Here is a 13,885-nt window from a genome sequence, read left to right as displayed (position 1 = left end):
ACATGTTTTGAGCAGGGGGCTTCCACCTTTGCAAAATAAGATCTCTGCGCTCAACACTAAAGCACACCTCTTGCCAACCTTCCCAAAGATCAAAAGCCGATACAAACTGGAAGGATGGGAGGCATCTCATATTTATGGCAATTCTCTCTCTTCGTATTCCTTACCTATGAATCTAATTGCATTCACCCTTTTTTTTGCAGCCCTCATCTTTCGTTTCTTAAGAAAGAAAATCGTTTCATATTAATTGTATTAACTGTGTGTATATAATCACGTCTCTAAATGAGGAAATAAATAATCTCCATAAATATAATGCAAGAGAAGAATTCCAAACGTCAAAGGAATTCTTCCATAAAAGGATTCCAAACGCGTAAGACGCGTATCAATTTCTCTATATAACGTTTTTATTTGCTTAAAGAGTCTTTTCCCTCATGCAATGTTTCCTATTCATGTTTGGAATCTCAAAGAAGCGTGGATTTTCGTGTGATTTTTGGCAATGGCCAAGCTTATCCAACCTTTTGACCTCTCTCTCTCTCTCTCTCTCTCTCTCTCTCTCTCACTCTCTCCCTGACCCTTCATCTCTCTCAAAGCCTCTCTCCCTCTCTGTCGATATCCCAAGAGCTTTTCCTTTTTATTTTTTGGGTAAAAAATCCTAGATCAAGGACACGGAGATTCTTTTTCATGCATATATCAATCTTTCTTTACCAACCATACCTTGCTTTATAAAGAAATGAATAGTTGAAGATGTATTCTTCTTTTATGGGCTAACTAATCATTAGTGGGTGTGCATCTTACTTATTGGCTTATTGACTTATTGACTAACTTTGTCGGTGAGGTGCTTCTGCTACTTCAAAACTTTCAAAAATAAAAAATAAAAAAATTCACTATCCCCTCTCATTCTATGTCTTTTTAATGGTTGTCAGCACCTTCTTAGTTGGAGATTCCTACTATATTTCTTATTAGAAAAGAGGAAAGTAAGAAACTAAACTTATGATGCCAATCTCTATAGGAAAATACATTAAATTTGGCTTTGGAACTTTGATGATCATTGATAATCAATACCTTTTCTAGGATTGTGATGGCTTTGTTATGGGATATGGAGAAGGTGCTCCTTTTGTAAGAACATGAGAAGGTAGTAATTTTTCATTGTTTAAAATCACGGTAAAATTTATTCCAATTCACCTGTTTATCATCCGTTATCTTTTTTCCCCGGTAGTTTTTTGTTTAAAAAAGTAGTTTACTCACGCAACACGGTTAAATCGTTTTTAGGCCTGGGGAGCTGAAATATATGCAGAGTTCCTTAGAGGGAGTAAGATATGTGATGCTTATCACTTGAAAAAAGCCTCATTCAAAAGGTATGATCACCTTATAGAGAAGAAATTTCTACGACTATCATATTTTGCTTATGACCTGCTGATGATCATGGTCTCTATGAATGTGTTGCATGGTAGACTAAGACATGTAAATTTCTCTTCTTTAAAGAAAATGGCAAACATAGGTTTAATAACTAATAGTGAAAGTAGTTCAAATGAAAACTATGAAATATGTATACACTCTATATACACAAGAAAACTATTCCATTAAATAGAAAGACAATAAAAAATTTTAGGACTTATTCACAGTGATGTGTGAATAAAATAACACAATAATTTGGGTTGGTAAAAGATATTTTATAACCTTCATAGATAATTATTCTAGTTTTTGTACAGTATAACTTATGAGAAATAAGAATGAATCTTTTGGAAAATTCATCACTTATAAAACAGAAGTTAAAAACTAATTAGAAAAGAAATTAAATTTATTAAGGTCTAATAGAGGAGGTGAATATACCTCAAATAAATTTAGTGAATTTTGTGTAAACCATGAAATAATTCATCATGTGACAAAACCTTATTCTCTATAAAAGAATGATATTATAGAAAAAGAAGAAGAATAGAAACCGAGTTGAAATAGTTAATGCAATGTTAGGAAGTTTAGGTTTACCACCAAACCTATGGGAGAGACATTACTCTTTGCATGTTATATACTTAATAAAATCTCCTATTCAGATGCTTATAAAATACCATATGGGTTATGAAAAAAGTACTAGAAAGCCTAGCTATAAATACATTAAAATGTGGGAGTGCTTAACTAAAGTGGCAATACCTGATCACAAGAAATTCTAATTAGGACCTAAAACTGTTGATTATGTATTCATTGGATATGCACATAACACTAGTGCTTAAGCTCTTAGTAGTAGTGTCTCAAAATAGTGAGATACAACATAATAAAATTATAGAAGGGAAGTGATATATCCGCCCCTTTTGATTACTTGTGACACCCAGCAGCAGTGTATCAGCCCCTCTACAGTCATTGATACACTACTGCTGGGCGTCCCAAATAATCTAAAGGGGCGGATATATCACTTCCCTTTTAGAATCAAGAGAATCTGAATTTTTTGAAAACATCTTCCCATATAACACTAGATACACTAGTGAAAGTAACCGATACAACAGGAGAAACTGAGCCACAATGGAGCAGAGCAACAGTACAATTATGAGAGCTTAGGTTACTTACCTTGAGGGTGTGGGTCCCTTTATAGAGTCGAAGCATTTTAGGAGGCTTGCCTTTCTCATAGAGTTTTCCAACGGACGACTTCCCTAAGGAGTCAGGTTCCATGTTTATCTGGGCTATCCTCGAATTTCCTTGTGGAACTCGGTTTCCGTGTATATGTGCCTTTAGGAAAGTTTCTGTGTAGGGCTCGGAGTCCCTATGTAGGCGCTTTCCCCTTTGATCGAAGTTGCTAATCGAGGGAGTGCAAAAGGACTTCTTTGCCCTTTGAGCAGAGTTGCAATCCAAATAGTTGGGGAAGTTTCTTGAAAGTGCTGATATTTTTATTTTGCCCCTTTCATATGCAAGATATAAAAGATAAATAACACCTTTCTCTAGCAGCTTAAGCTCTTGGAGTAACTCGTAGTTTAACATGGTATCAGAGCCAAAGGTCTCGAGTTTAAACCTCCCGAATAGCAAAAATCCACATGCGATGGTTAGCCCAAAGTGGGACCACAAGTGCCACGTGTTTGCCAAGTAGGCCACACGTGCGGGGGAGTATAAAAGATAAATAACACCTTTCTCCAACAGCTTAAGCTCTTAGAGTAATTGGTAGTTTAACATGGTATTAGAGGCAAAGGTCTCGAGTTCAAACCTCTCGGATAGCAAATATCCACATGCGATGGTCGGCCCAAAGTGGGACCACATGTGCCACGTGTTTGCCAAGTAGGCCACACATGTGGGGGAGTATAAAAGATAAATAACACCTTTCTCCAATAGCTTAAGCTCTTGGAGTAACTGGTAGTTTAACATGGTATCATAGCTCTTCAATCCTTTGGCCTGAGCACAAATTCGTGTGTTCTTCCTCCGGCACGTGGGCGACCGATCTATACATCCGTCCTCCTGGCCACCCTAGCCTCCACCAACTGCTTTTCTATTTTATTTTTTTCCTCACCATAGCTTCGGTCTTTGCATTCGCAGTCGTCTTTGTTTCCGTCCACGATGGTTGGTTTAAACTGGCGTGGGAAGAAAAAGGCAATGAGTAAGTTCCACCCGTTTTAGTCTCTGCAAACCCATCATATTACCTTTTTAAATTTATCTAGGCTTGTTTCCTTGTTGCATTTTTCACATAGGTATTGTTACCTGTTGCACATCTCATATGGTTATAAAGTTTGCCTCACATGATCATCATCGGAAAAAATGGACATATTGATTACTACAATGTGTCATTCTCTTCTGTCCTATTTTTTTCACATCGAGATGTTGATACCGGCACTCCTTCTAATCTAGTTTTTGAGATTTTCTCTCTTGCCTCTCTCTAATTTGCATGCCCATGTTTTCATCGAGATACCCATTTTCATCAGAAAACAAAATGACCCCAAAATTGATATTGGCAATCCTTGCTTCTAATTTTCCAAAAGTTTCATCCCTTGCAGATTTTAATCCCATTGTTCACTTGGAAGCCCATCTTGTCTTACACCCCCTAATTTGATATATGTACTCCTCCTTTGTTCTTTGTAAAAATCCCACTACCAAATTTGATACTTACACCTGCACTCTCTAAATCCGTAATATTGTTAAGCTTTTCTCAATATTGCTGATATTTGCCTTCATCATCAGTCGCTAATTGCCACCCATCTCTTTGATTTTTCTCTCTCAAATTTTGTCTTCTTTGTTGCCCATTCCGGCATTGGTAAATAGTGACCTATTTCTTGCCCATTCCGGCATTGGTCATAGTGACCCATTTCTTGCCCATTCCGGCATTAGTCCGTTGTAACCCATTTCTTGCTCATTCCGACATTGGTCCATTGTGACCCATTTCTTGCCCATTCCAACATTGGTTCGTTGTGACCCATTTCTTGTCCATTCCGGCGGTCCATAGTGACCCACTTTTGTTAGGATCGGTATTCCAAACCGACCCATAATTACTCGCCCATGCCGGCTTGATCTCTAATCTGCCCATTGAGGCAATCATTGGTTGAGGTTTGTAAGGCCACTTTGTGGCTCATCTTCCAAGCGACATATTCTTCCATGACGGCAGGAATCATCATCTTATTCGGCGATCAACGTCACTCACCATCATCGGGGGATCTTCATTAGCGTGCAGAAATTTTGGCAGTGCATCCAATGTTCAATTTCATTTTATTGGGGGATTTTATTGTCATCAAACGTATGTTGATTTTTCAATCCACATACGTTTGAGGGGGCATATTAGAGAATAAAATCATACCTTAGATTGATTGGCGTGGGTTTAGCAATTGTTTAGATTAGGCAACTAAGTAATCCTGGTAGATTAGGTAGTTTGCTTAAATTAGCAATTGGGCTAATCTTAGTAGTTAGGATTTCTATATTTATCTCTTGCCTTGGTTATGTTTATTTCTTTCTATGTTTGTCACCGTGAGATCCAATGTAAATCATCCAAGAATAATAAAAATTCTCAATTTTATCATGGTATCAAAGCGTATGTTGATTTTCAATCCATATACGTTTGAGGGGGCATGTTAGAATATGTGAGATCTCACTGTTAGATTGTGTTGAAATCACACCGTTGGATCACCATGGTGCTAGGCAAGTGGGTTGAATGAGGTAACCTAGCTAGATTAGGTAGCTAGCTTAAATTAGCAATTAGGCTAATCTTAGTAGGTAGGATTTCTAGATTATCTATTGCCTTGGTTATGTTTATCTCTTTCTATGTTTAACCCTTTGAGTGTTCTATATAATCACTCATTAGGGCTAATTGTATTGTATTTAAGAATAATAGAAATTCTCAGATTTTAACATGGTACCATAGCCAAAGGTCTCGAGTTCAAACCTCTCGGATAGCAAAAATCCACATGCGATGGTCGGCTCAAAGTGGGACCACATGTGCCATGTGTTTGCCAAGTGGTCCACATATGCGGGGGAGAGTTAAAGTATAAAAGATAAATAACGCCTTTCTCCAACAAAGCTTTTGCAGTAGTTGGTAAGTTAACATGGTATCAAAGCGTATGCGGCTAAATAGGTTTCTTTTGGGAAAAAAAAAGACTATTGAGATTGGCACTACAACGCTTTTTGGTAACGAGATAAACTCACTTTGTCTTTTATTATTTGATTGGATGTTGAGAGCTTTTTGGGAACTGGCAATTTTGACATCTGATTAGATATATAATTGCAAGGTGAGTTAGTCCCATTATCTAAACATGGCTTAAAAAGAATATACGGCTGTCAGTATCAAAAGTCAAAAGTAAGGAGTGTAAATAGCATCTTCCTTTATTCAAAATCTAAAAGTGTAACGCTACAAGGCAATAGCTAGTCAATATTTGTGACCATGCATATTCTAGATGATGTGACATGGGCCTGGCGCAAGCATTGCCACTTATAGATGATAAATTCGCACCCTCTGTAGGATAATTCGCACCATTGTACGATGAATTGACGTCAAAAAAGAGGGGCTTTTTTACATCAATTTTGGTTACTGTGGTGTGAATTATCCTATCGAGGGTGCGAATATATCATCACCCATTATTAGTCAAGTCATCTTTTACCTACTTCACTTTTTTAAGTCACTACGTGCCATTGACTCCTATTAAACGTAATGCAAATAGGCGGAGATCTCGAATTCCTTACTCTTACTCGTATCATTGATGAGTTTCCTATCTTTTATATGAGGGGATTTGCTAGGAGATTTCGCGGAAGGCAATTTCACAGCTGACTTTTGCACGAAAGAACAGCCATATCAGATGAATTAAAAGAAATACAACACAATCAGTTAAAAAGTGAGCCTCTGTGACGGTTTTTTCATGAAAGTGTCAGCCGAGAAATTGCGTAACAATTTCCTTATATTATTTTCTATTAAGCAATGCATCTTTTGTGAAGGTGATCTTGTACAGCACATATTTTTTATAGCCATACAATCACAATAAAATTAAGGGGAAAGGTTCCAGTTCTGGTCAGATCGCGTAGGTTGCCTGAAGCATCAACCCCACCAACCCGAAATTAAATCAGGTCGTCTTTTCCTAACCCAATCGAACTCAAGCGATTACCAAGTCAACCTGAGTTGAAAAGAATACGGGGGCAAAAGAATAGGGGTGCCAAGTTGCACCCCTATTCTAGGCTAAAGAGAGGCTTTTGTGGGCCACCTTCATGTTCTTTTCTAGGGTAAACAGAGTTTTTTGTGGACCTGTTACATAGATGGAGTGGTAATAGGAGTCTTAGATGGAGTGGTAACTATGTTTTCTATTTGTAAATAACATGTAACCAGTCTTTTGAACGGAATGAAGAAAGTTATCCCTAAATTTGTGTTTTTGCACTGAAAAGAGGTACGGTAGACTCTTCGACGATGACGATGACCTTTCTTTTGTGCCTTCGCCTTGTGTTCTATCTGCTTTATTTCTCTCTTCTTTTCTCCTCTTTTTCTGTTTCTTCTTTTCTTTTTCATCACACAAGCATTCTTGACGATTCTCTCATTGAACTCTCCATTCAACTTCGTCAAACATAGGGGCTCTTCTATCTTCATGCCAAGTGAGAGTGTCATCTTCTTGAACTTGTAATGCGGGTGCTTAAGAGGGAAGAAGAAGAAAAATAGAAATCAAGAACACAACAAGAGAAGAAGAAGAAAATGGGAGCAATGCTCAACCCAATTGATATTCCATCAATTACATAAGCTCATCAACATCAAAATCCCCTCTAAAGATGGTTTCTAACTCTTTAAATAAAAGAAAATCAAAGCAAATTCGTTCAAGTTCCTCCACTAGCTAGCTTAGGGACTAACATAACATTAATTGCATTGGAACTCACTAACTTTGACTGTTGCCATAACTTTCTACTCTCTTGTCCAATTTTTGAGCACAAATACTTGTTGGAAAGATCTCAAAGAGACCTACAACTTTGTAGTTTACTACTTTTCATAATTCTGCCATTTAGAGGTCCAAAAAAGAGGTTCAAAAACAAGCCAGCAACATTAATGAAGGACTGCACTTTGGAACTCCACCAAAACCACCTAGGCATGATATGGCTTCCATGTTGGCACTGCATCATTATCTCTGGGTGAGAAAGAACTCGCCCACGAGTTCTCATCAAGCTCTCCATGATAAGTTGTCAAGTCTTTAACATTGAAGTTGGGTGAGTATTGATATTTGGAGGGAGCTTAACCTTGAATGCATTATCCCCAATTTTCTTAAGCACTTGAAAAGTGGCATCCACAAGATCTTGAAATTTGCTAAACTTCCCTGGTTCAAGAAAACTCGCCCTCGAACCTTGAAGTATCGAAGAATGATCATCAATTAAAACTTCCCAAGATCAAACTCTGCTTCATAATCTCCATGAAGAAGTAATAATTTGTCTAGATTTTGAACATGTTTGAATATATAAATATCAACTGTGAGTTTCAATGTGGGATTGAATAAAAATGGATCGATGTAATTGGATGAAAAAATTGATGTAATATTTTTCCATTCACCCATCACTTCAATATCCATCGGTTCACCTAATATGCAATCGGATCCAATTTCTTTGGTGATGAATTCATTGAATTGTCGTTGAAGTTCCTCATACTCCTCGTTAGTTTCAACAACAAGTAGAGCATCAAATTTACCATTATCATTGGTCTCTTGATCAAATTTGTTCTTGGAAAGAAAAAAGTTACTCTCATACCCTATCTTGAACCATGCAATCCAATACGGCTTTGGATGTTGTTCGGTTTTGAGCTTGTGCTTGTTCACCATTTTATGAGATACAATGTTCTCACAACTCCCACCATCGATCACAATGGATCAAACCTTGTCATGAGATTCGCATCAAGTCTTGAAAATATCGGAACGAAGCCAATCATCATCGGATTCAACCTTTGGTGTAGCAAGTGCTCTTTGGATCACCAAACTTTCTTTTTCTTCGGATTTAATTTCTTCATTTTGTATGCCATCTTCCTCATCATATATGGGTTGATTTCAATAGTCAATAAGATCCTCATCATATATGGGCTTATTTGAATCATCAAAAAGATCCTCATCATTTTCTTCATCACCGAAGGCAACTACTTGCCTCATTGGACAATCTTTGAAACGATGGCCAACTTGACCACACTTGAAACAAGCATTTGAATTGTTGGGACGATTGGGATGATTTCCAACTTGATGTGTAGGGACTGATTTTGTAGAATTTTTGTTGAAATATTCGGACATTGACTTTGTACCTCCACCATGTGAAGATTCACCTTTAGAAGAAGGATAGAGACTACGAACATCCACATACTTTTTAGCACCACGACGAGAAAGTTTAGCCTCCACCTTCAAGGCTAGTTGATAAGCATCATTGACACTCAATGATTGGTGCATTTCCACCTTATCACGAATGGAAAACTTCAAACCATCAACATACCTTGCCACAAGTTGATCTTCACCCTCTTGAATATCATTACGAGCCATGAGTTTGTAGAATTCTTCGCTGTAATCCAACACACTCTTGGATTCTTGGCGTAGGTTGTTGAATTGAGAAAAGATAATTTGAGAAAATTCCAACGGAAGAAATTTCTCCTTAAGCCTTGACTTCATTTTGTCCCAAGAAGAAATCTTACGCTTTCCTTTCCGGATTCTCATTTCTTGAACTTTATCTCACCATATGAAGCGTAGCCACAAGCTTGACACGTTGGCTTTCGGGTGTTTCCTTGTAATTAAAGAACTTCCCAATGGCACTAAGTCATTCAAGAAACTCTTCGGGTTGTAGACGACCATGAAACTCCGGTAAGTCAATCTTGACGGTGTCGAAATCACGATAGAACCTTCCCAACCTAGCCTCCTCACGAGTATTGGCGAAGGGATTCACATCGGATTCATCACTAGACCCTCCACGGCTTGATCCACCACGCTCCCTACGAGCCTCTCGGCGTTCAAGACGCTTGGTAAGTTGTTCAACTTGTCTTTGAAGCGCTTGAAGTTCATCATCTCTTTCATCTCTCAAATCTTCCATCATTTGGTTACCACGTCTTCCTCTACCTCTTCGTGCCGCCATGAAAATCAAATTGTAGCTAGCCCAAGAGAGTAACGTTGGCTTTGATACCAGATAATGCGGGTGCTTAAGAGGAAAGAAGAAGAAAAATAGAAATCAAGAACACAACAAGAGAAGAAGAAGAAAATGGGAGCAATGCTCAACCCAATTGATATTTCATCAATTACATAAGCTCATCAACATTAAAATCCCCTCTAAAGATGGTTTTTAACTCTTTAAAAAAAAAAAAACCAAAGCAAATTCGTTCAAGCTCCTCCACTAGCTAGCTTAGGGACTAACATAACATTAATTGCATTGAAACTCACTAACTTTGACTGTTTTGGGAACACACAGACACAGTCTATTAAAACTACCATAACTTTCTACCATCTTATCCAATTTTTTAGCACAAATACTTGTTGGAAAGATCTCAAAGAGACCTACAACTTTGTAGTTTACTACTTTCCATAATTCTGCCATTTAGAGGTCCAAAAAAGAGGTTCAAAAACAAGCTAGCAACATTAATGAGAGACTGCACTTTGGAACTCCACCAAAACCACCTAGGCATGACATGGCTGCCATGTTGGCACTGCATCAACTTGGCATTCATGGAAGCTAGGTGCCTTTTGATTTCTCGTATCGGCTTCGCCTCTGATTAGTTTGAGGGTTCATGTGGTGTAGGTTTGCCGATGTTCATTTATCAGTAAGGTGAATTGGTACCGAACGAGGTGTTCAGAGGCTTCTTGGCGTTATTGATAGCTGGTACATGGAATGACGCTCCTTTTTTATGTAACCGCCATCTTTTTTCGGTGCAATGATGGAAACTCAAAACGTTGCCCTCTGGAGCAATGACACGTGTTGCTCCTTAAGGGCAAATCTTATTTTTCCCGTCCAGTGATTTTTCACCGCCTATAATAACACTTCTCACATAACTTTTTTACTTTCACTTGCATTTTTATTTCTTTTCTCAGGGCTTTTCTTCTGGTAATTTTCCTTGGAGAAGAACGGTGTACGAAGATATTTTCCAACGTTTTCTGCTTCTTTTTAACGGAGATTTTTGGGCTTTACGGTGATTCTCCCATCCAGTTCGTTCTGGTGAGCTTTTATATCTACCTTTGCTTTTTGAATTTATCTTTAATAGGACATGTTTGGGGCTAGTGATTCTCAGAATCCATCAGCGTGTGGGGCTCACATGGTAGATTCTGAGTCTCCCTCAAGAATGCCTTCTACCGAAGAGGTTAGGGATGAAGCAAGCGTGTGTGAGGCTCCACCAGTAGTTAGCAATCCTAAGAAAAGGAGACCAACAAAAAAGGAAAGGGCGCCCCTGAAATAAAAAAAGGCCCGAGTAGATTCGGAAGCGACCGCTAGCGCCTTCCGCCTGAACCATATTCCCCCTAATCTGGTGATAAAAGAGTCATTAGAAAGATAGAACACTCTTATAACCCAAGAGGGTTAGGATCAACACTCTAACATTCAGATCGGAGGGTTAGAATCAACCTATGGAAATATTTTTTGAGGCACAAGCTATTTAGGCTGTGGCCCATCTAATGGACGGTTTGGATCATCCTTTGGTAAAGGTGCAAGCCATACCTTACTTTTAATAAAGTGAGAAGTGCCATCATCAAAATACACGTCGTGCTGATAACATTTGCCTTACTAAAATACCACTGAAATAATATAATAAAAAATTGGAGAGGGTATTTTCATATAATAGTGTAATAAATTTGAATTTAGGACTGTCCCACGGGCTGTAGTTAGTTCTAGATCCGATTAAAATATTTTTGGATCTTATCATAGGAATCCAAAATGTATCCACGGGTCTTGATAACGTGTCTAGATCCTATCCGTTTAAGTGCAGATTCGGATGGTCCATCGTACGGTCTGGAATCATTTGACACCTCTGTTCAAAAGTCATCAATCTTCTCACAATAACCCAGAAAAAAGAAAAGAAAAAAAAGTAACCGTTGAGTATAGATATAGTAACAGTTATCTTAAGAAGATATACTATTGCTTTTAATGGTGGACATTTTCCCTTCAAATGATAAAACAGATATATAGAATCTGTCACAGATTTTCACTTCTAATAATACATGTATAGAAGAAAAATGTCCTCCAATCACCCTTTTCATTTTTCCTCATTGAGATTTGACAAAGCTTAAACTGTACTTTGTTACTACTCATTACCATTCGTTGTGGTCCTTTTCTCATTCTCTTTCTCCTCAATTCTGCCGGAGACACCCATCTCCGCCTCCCCCACCAGCGGCGCATCCCGAAACTTCGCATAGATATCTCCTCTATAAAACTTCCTTGTTCTCTTCACTAAAATAAGAGAAACCAAAGATCCAAACAAGGTCACAGACGTAATTATAATGAAAGATAATCTAAAACATTGCACCCCAACACAATTTTTATCTCCCCCTTGAACCCCTGAAACTGCCATCTGCTTAGCAGCCTCCTTATCATAGAGATGCCCTGCAACCCTAACATTGAGTAAATATGACCCAATTGGGCTCGCGACCGCCCCGAAATTGTACAGTGTGGAGTAGTATTTGAGACCAAACAATTCCGAGATGATGGCGAAGAGGATCGGCCATTGCGCACCGAAGCAGAATCCGATGATTACCGATGAGACGTAGAGCGAGTTGGGGACTCCGAATGCGATGAGAATGTGGCCGACGCAAGAGAGGAGGAGGATTAGGGTTAGCATTAGAGGGCGGGGGAATTTGTATTTGGTGAGGACGATTTCGGACCCGAAGCCGGAGGCTAGTCTTCCCAAACAATTCCATATGCTTATGAGGGAGACAAAGGTGCTTATGCTTTTAGTTGGGTAGCCTAAAGACTTCCCGATCTGACCCATGTTGTCGATGGCCGTCAAGGTGCTGCCGACCCCACAAATCGTCGCCAAGAAGAGAATTAGCATGTCTATGCTTACTAGAGCTTGCAAAATGGAGTAGTCCTCCCCTCTTTGGGGCGATTTGAGTAGCTTAACGATACGGGAAATTGCCGATTTTGGTGGTGGAGGGGGGAATTGGGATGAAGAATTTGGCGGTGGGAGCGGTGGGGATGTGGGTGGTTGGGGTTTTTCTAGGGTTATGGTAATGGGGGGAGGGTTTTTGATGGAATTGAGTTTTTGGTTCCAAAGAGAGACCTCTTCTTTGATGACTATGCCAAGGGGGAGAAAGAGTAAGAAGATAACTGCGGCCGCGCTGGCATCATACTCCGATGAGGAGAAGTTAAGCTGTTTTTCTACAATGATTACAACCATGAGATATCCGGCGAGGGCGAGGATGATATATAAGAAAGAATAAAAGATCTTCACTTCATTAGACTGTCTAACAACCTTCATTAGCCTAATTGTGTAGAGAAAAACCATGGACATCGCGGCGGGTAGCCACGCAATAAGAAGAATAAGAGCCTTTGAGTCATTCCCATAAAAAGCATGGTAGAGTTGGGTGATAATTGCGCCGCTAAGCCCGACGAAAGCCTTGAGGAGTCCGAGGACAATCCCACGACTCTCCGGGAAATTCTTGACGCAGGTGACAAGGGCGCCGGTGTTGGCGAAGGATTGGGAATTGGCACCTATAAAGATGTAGAGGCACATCTGCCACATGTGGGGCCGGGAAACTTTTCCGGTGACGGAAAAGTAGATCATTAGGTATCCAGTGAGGTTCATGCACGCACCCATGGCGAGAACGACCCACGGCGGGGTCACCTCATTGATTAGGCCGGAGAGGATTCCGACGTTGGCGCCTAAGTCCTTGAAGAAACTTAGGGTGTTAAGGGCTTGTTGATCATAACCCAATGAATTTTTTAGATCTTGTGAATAAATAGCAAAGATGTAAGTTGCTCCGGCCGCGGACATGATTAAGAAGGAGGCAAATACCATGAACCACCTCCCTTGGATCACTTGGGCTGCGAAACGAAGCTTCCCACCACCTCCATTGAAATCCATGGCCACCACCATCTTTCTATCTCTCTTTTCAGTAGAGTTTTATGTATCAATATGAGGGATGTGTGTATTTATATATGTGGGGAGGGATTATGGTAAGGAAGGTTTGAAAATTAGTGTGGCCACAAAAACCGTAGAGGAGGAAGAAAGGTAGGAAGAAAGGGAGTTCAAACGAAGGAGTGTTGACTTTGAATAGAAATATTGGATTGTGAACAGATTAGGTCGATAATTATATATGGTAAAATATTGATTAAGAGAAGACTAACAGGATAATAATACGCAAACGGTAAGTAATGTTAATTAAAGAAAACTGAGGTTTTGGGAGTCTTCCATGATCTATGGTTATGATTTATTTTAGGCCATGTTTGGAATGTAGTAAATTTCTGGAGAAGTTTGGAAAAGGGCAAATATTTCTAAAATTTCCTAAATGTTTTACACCCCAAAAAAGAT

The 13,885-nt window shown here is 39.1% G+C and overlaps 1 protein-coding gene across 1 annotated transcript; it reads right to left on the bottom strand.

The window, feature by feature from the left end:
* Nucleotides 1-11,434: 11,434 nt before the first annotated feature.
* Nucleotides 11,435-13,604, bottom strand: LOC143876018 (protein NUCLEAR FUSION DEFECTIVE 4-like). Its single transcript, XM_077377622.1, has one exon. The coding sequence runs from the start codon at nucleotides 13,448-13,450 to the stop codon at nucleotides 11,660-11,662; it is 1,791 nt and encodes a 596-aa protein (XP_077233737.1). The 5' UTR covers nucleotides 13,451-13,604; the 3' UTR covers nucleotides 11,435-11,659.
* Between the last annotated feature and the right edge of the window lie 281 nt (nucleotides 13,605-13,885).

This window comes from Tasmannia lanceolata, unplaced genomic scaffold (genome assembly GCF_043159265.1).
Source record: "Tasmannia lanceolata isolate RefF3 unplaced genomic scaffold, GAP_Taslan_0.1 ptg000004l, whole genome shotgun sequence".
Classification (NCBI taxonomy): Eukaryota; Viridiplantae; Streptophyta; class Magnoliopsida; order Canellales; family Winteraceae; genus Tasmannia; species Tasmannia lanceolata.
This window is presented reverse-complemented; position numbering and strand designations above follow the sequence as displayed.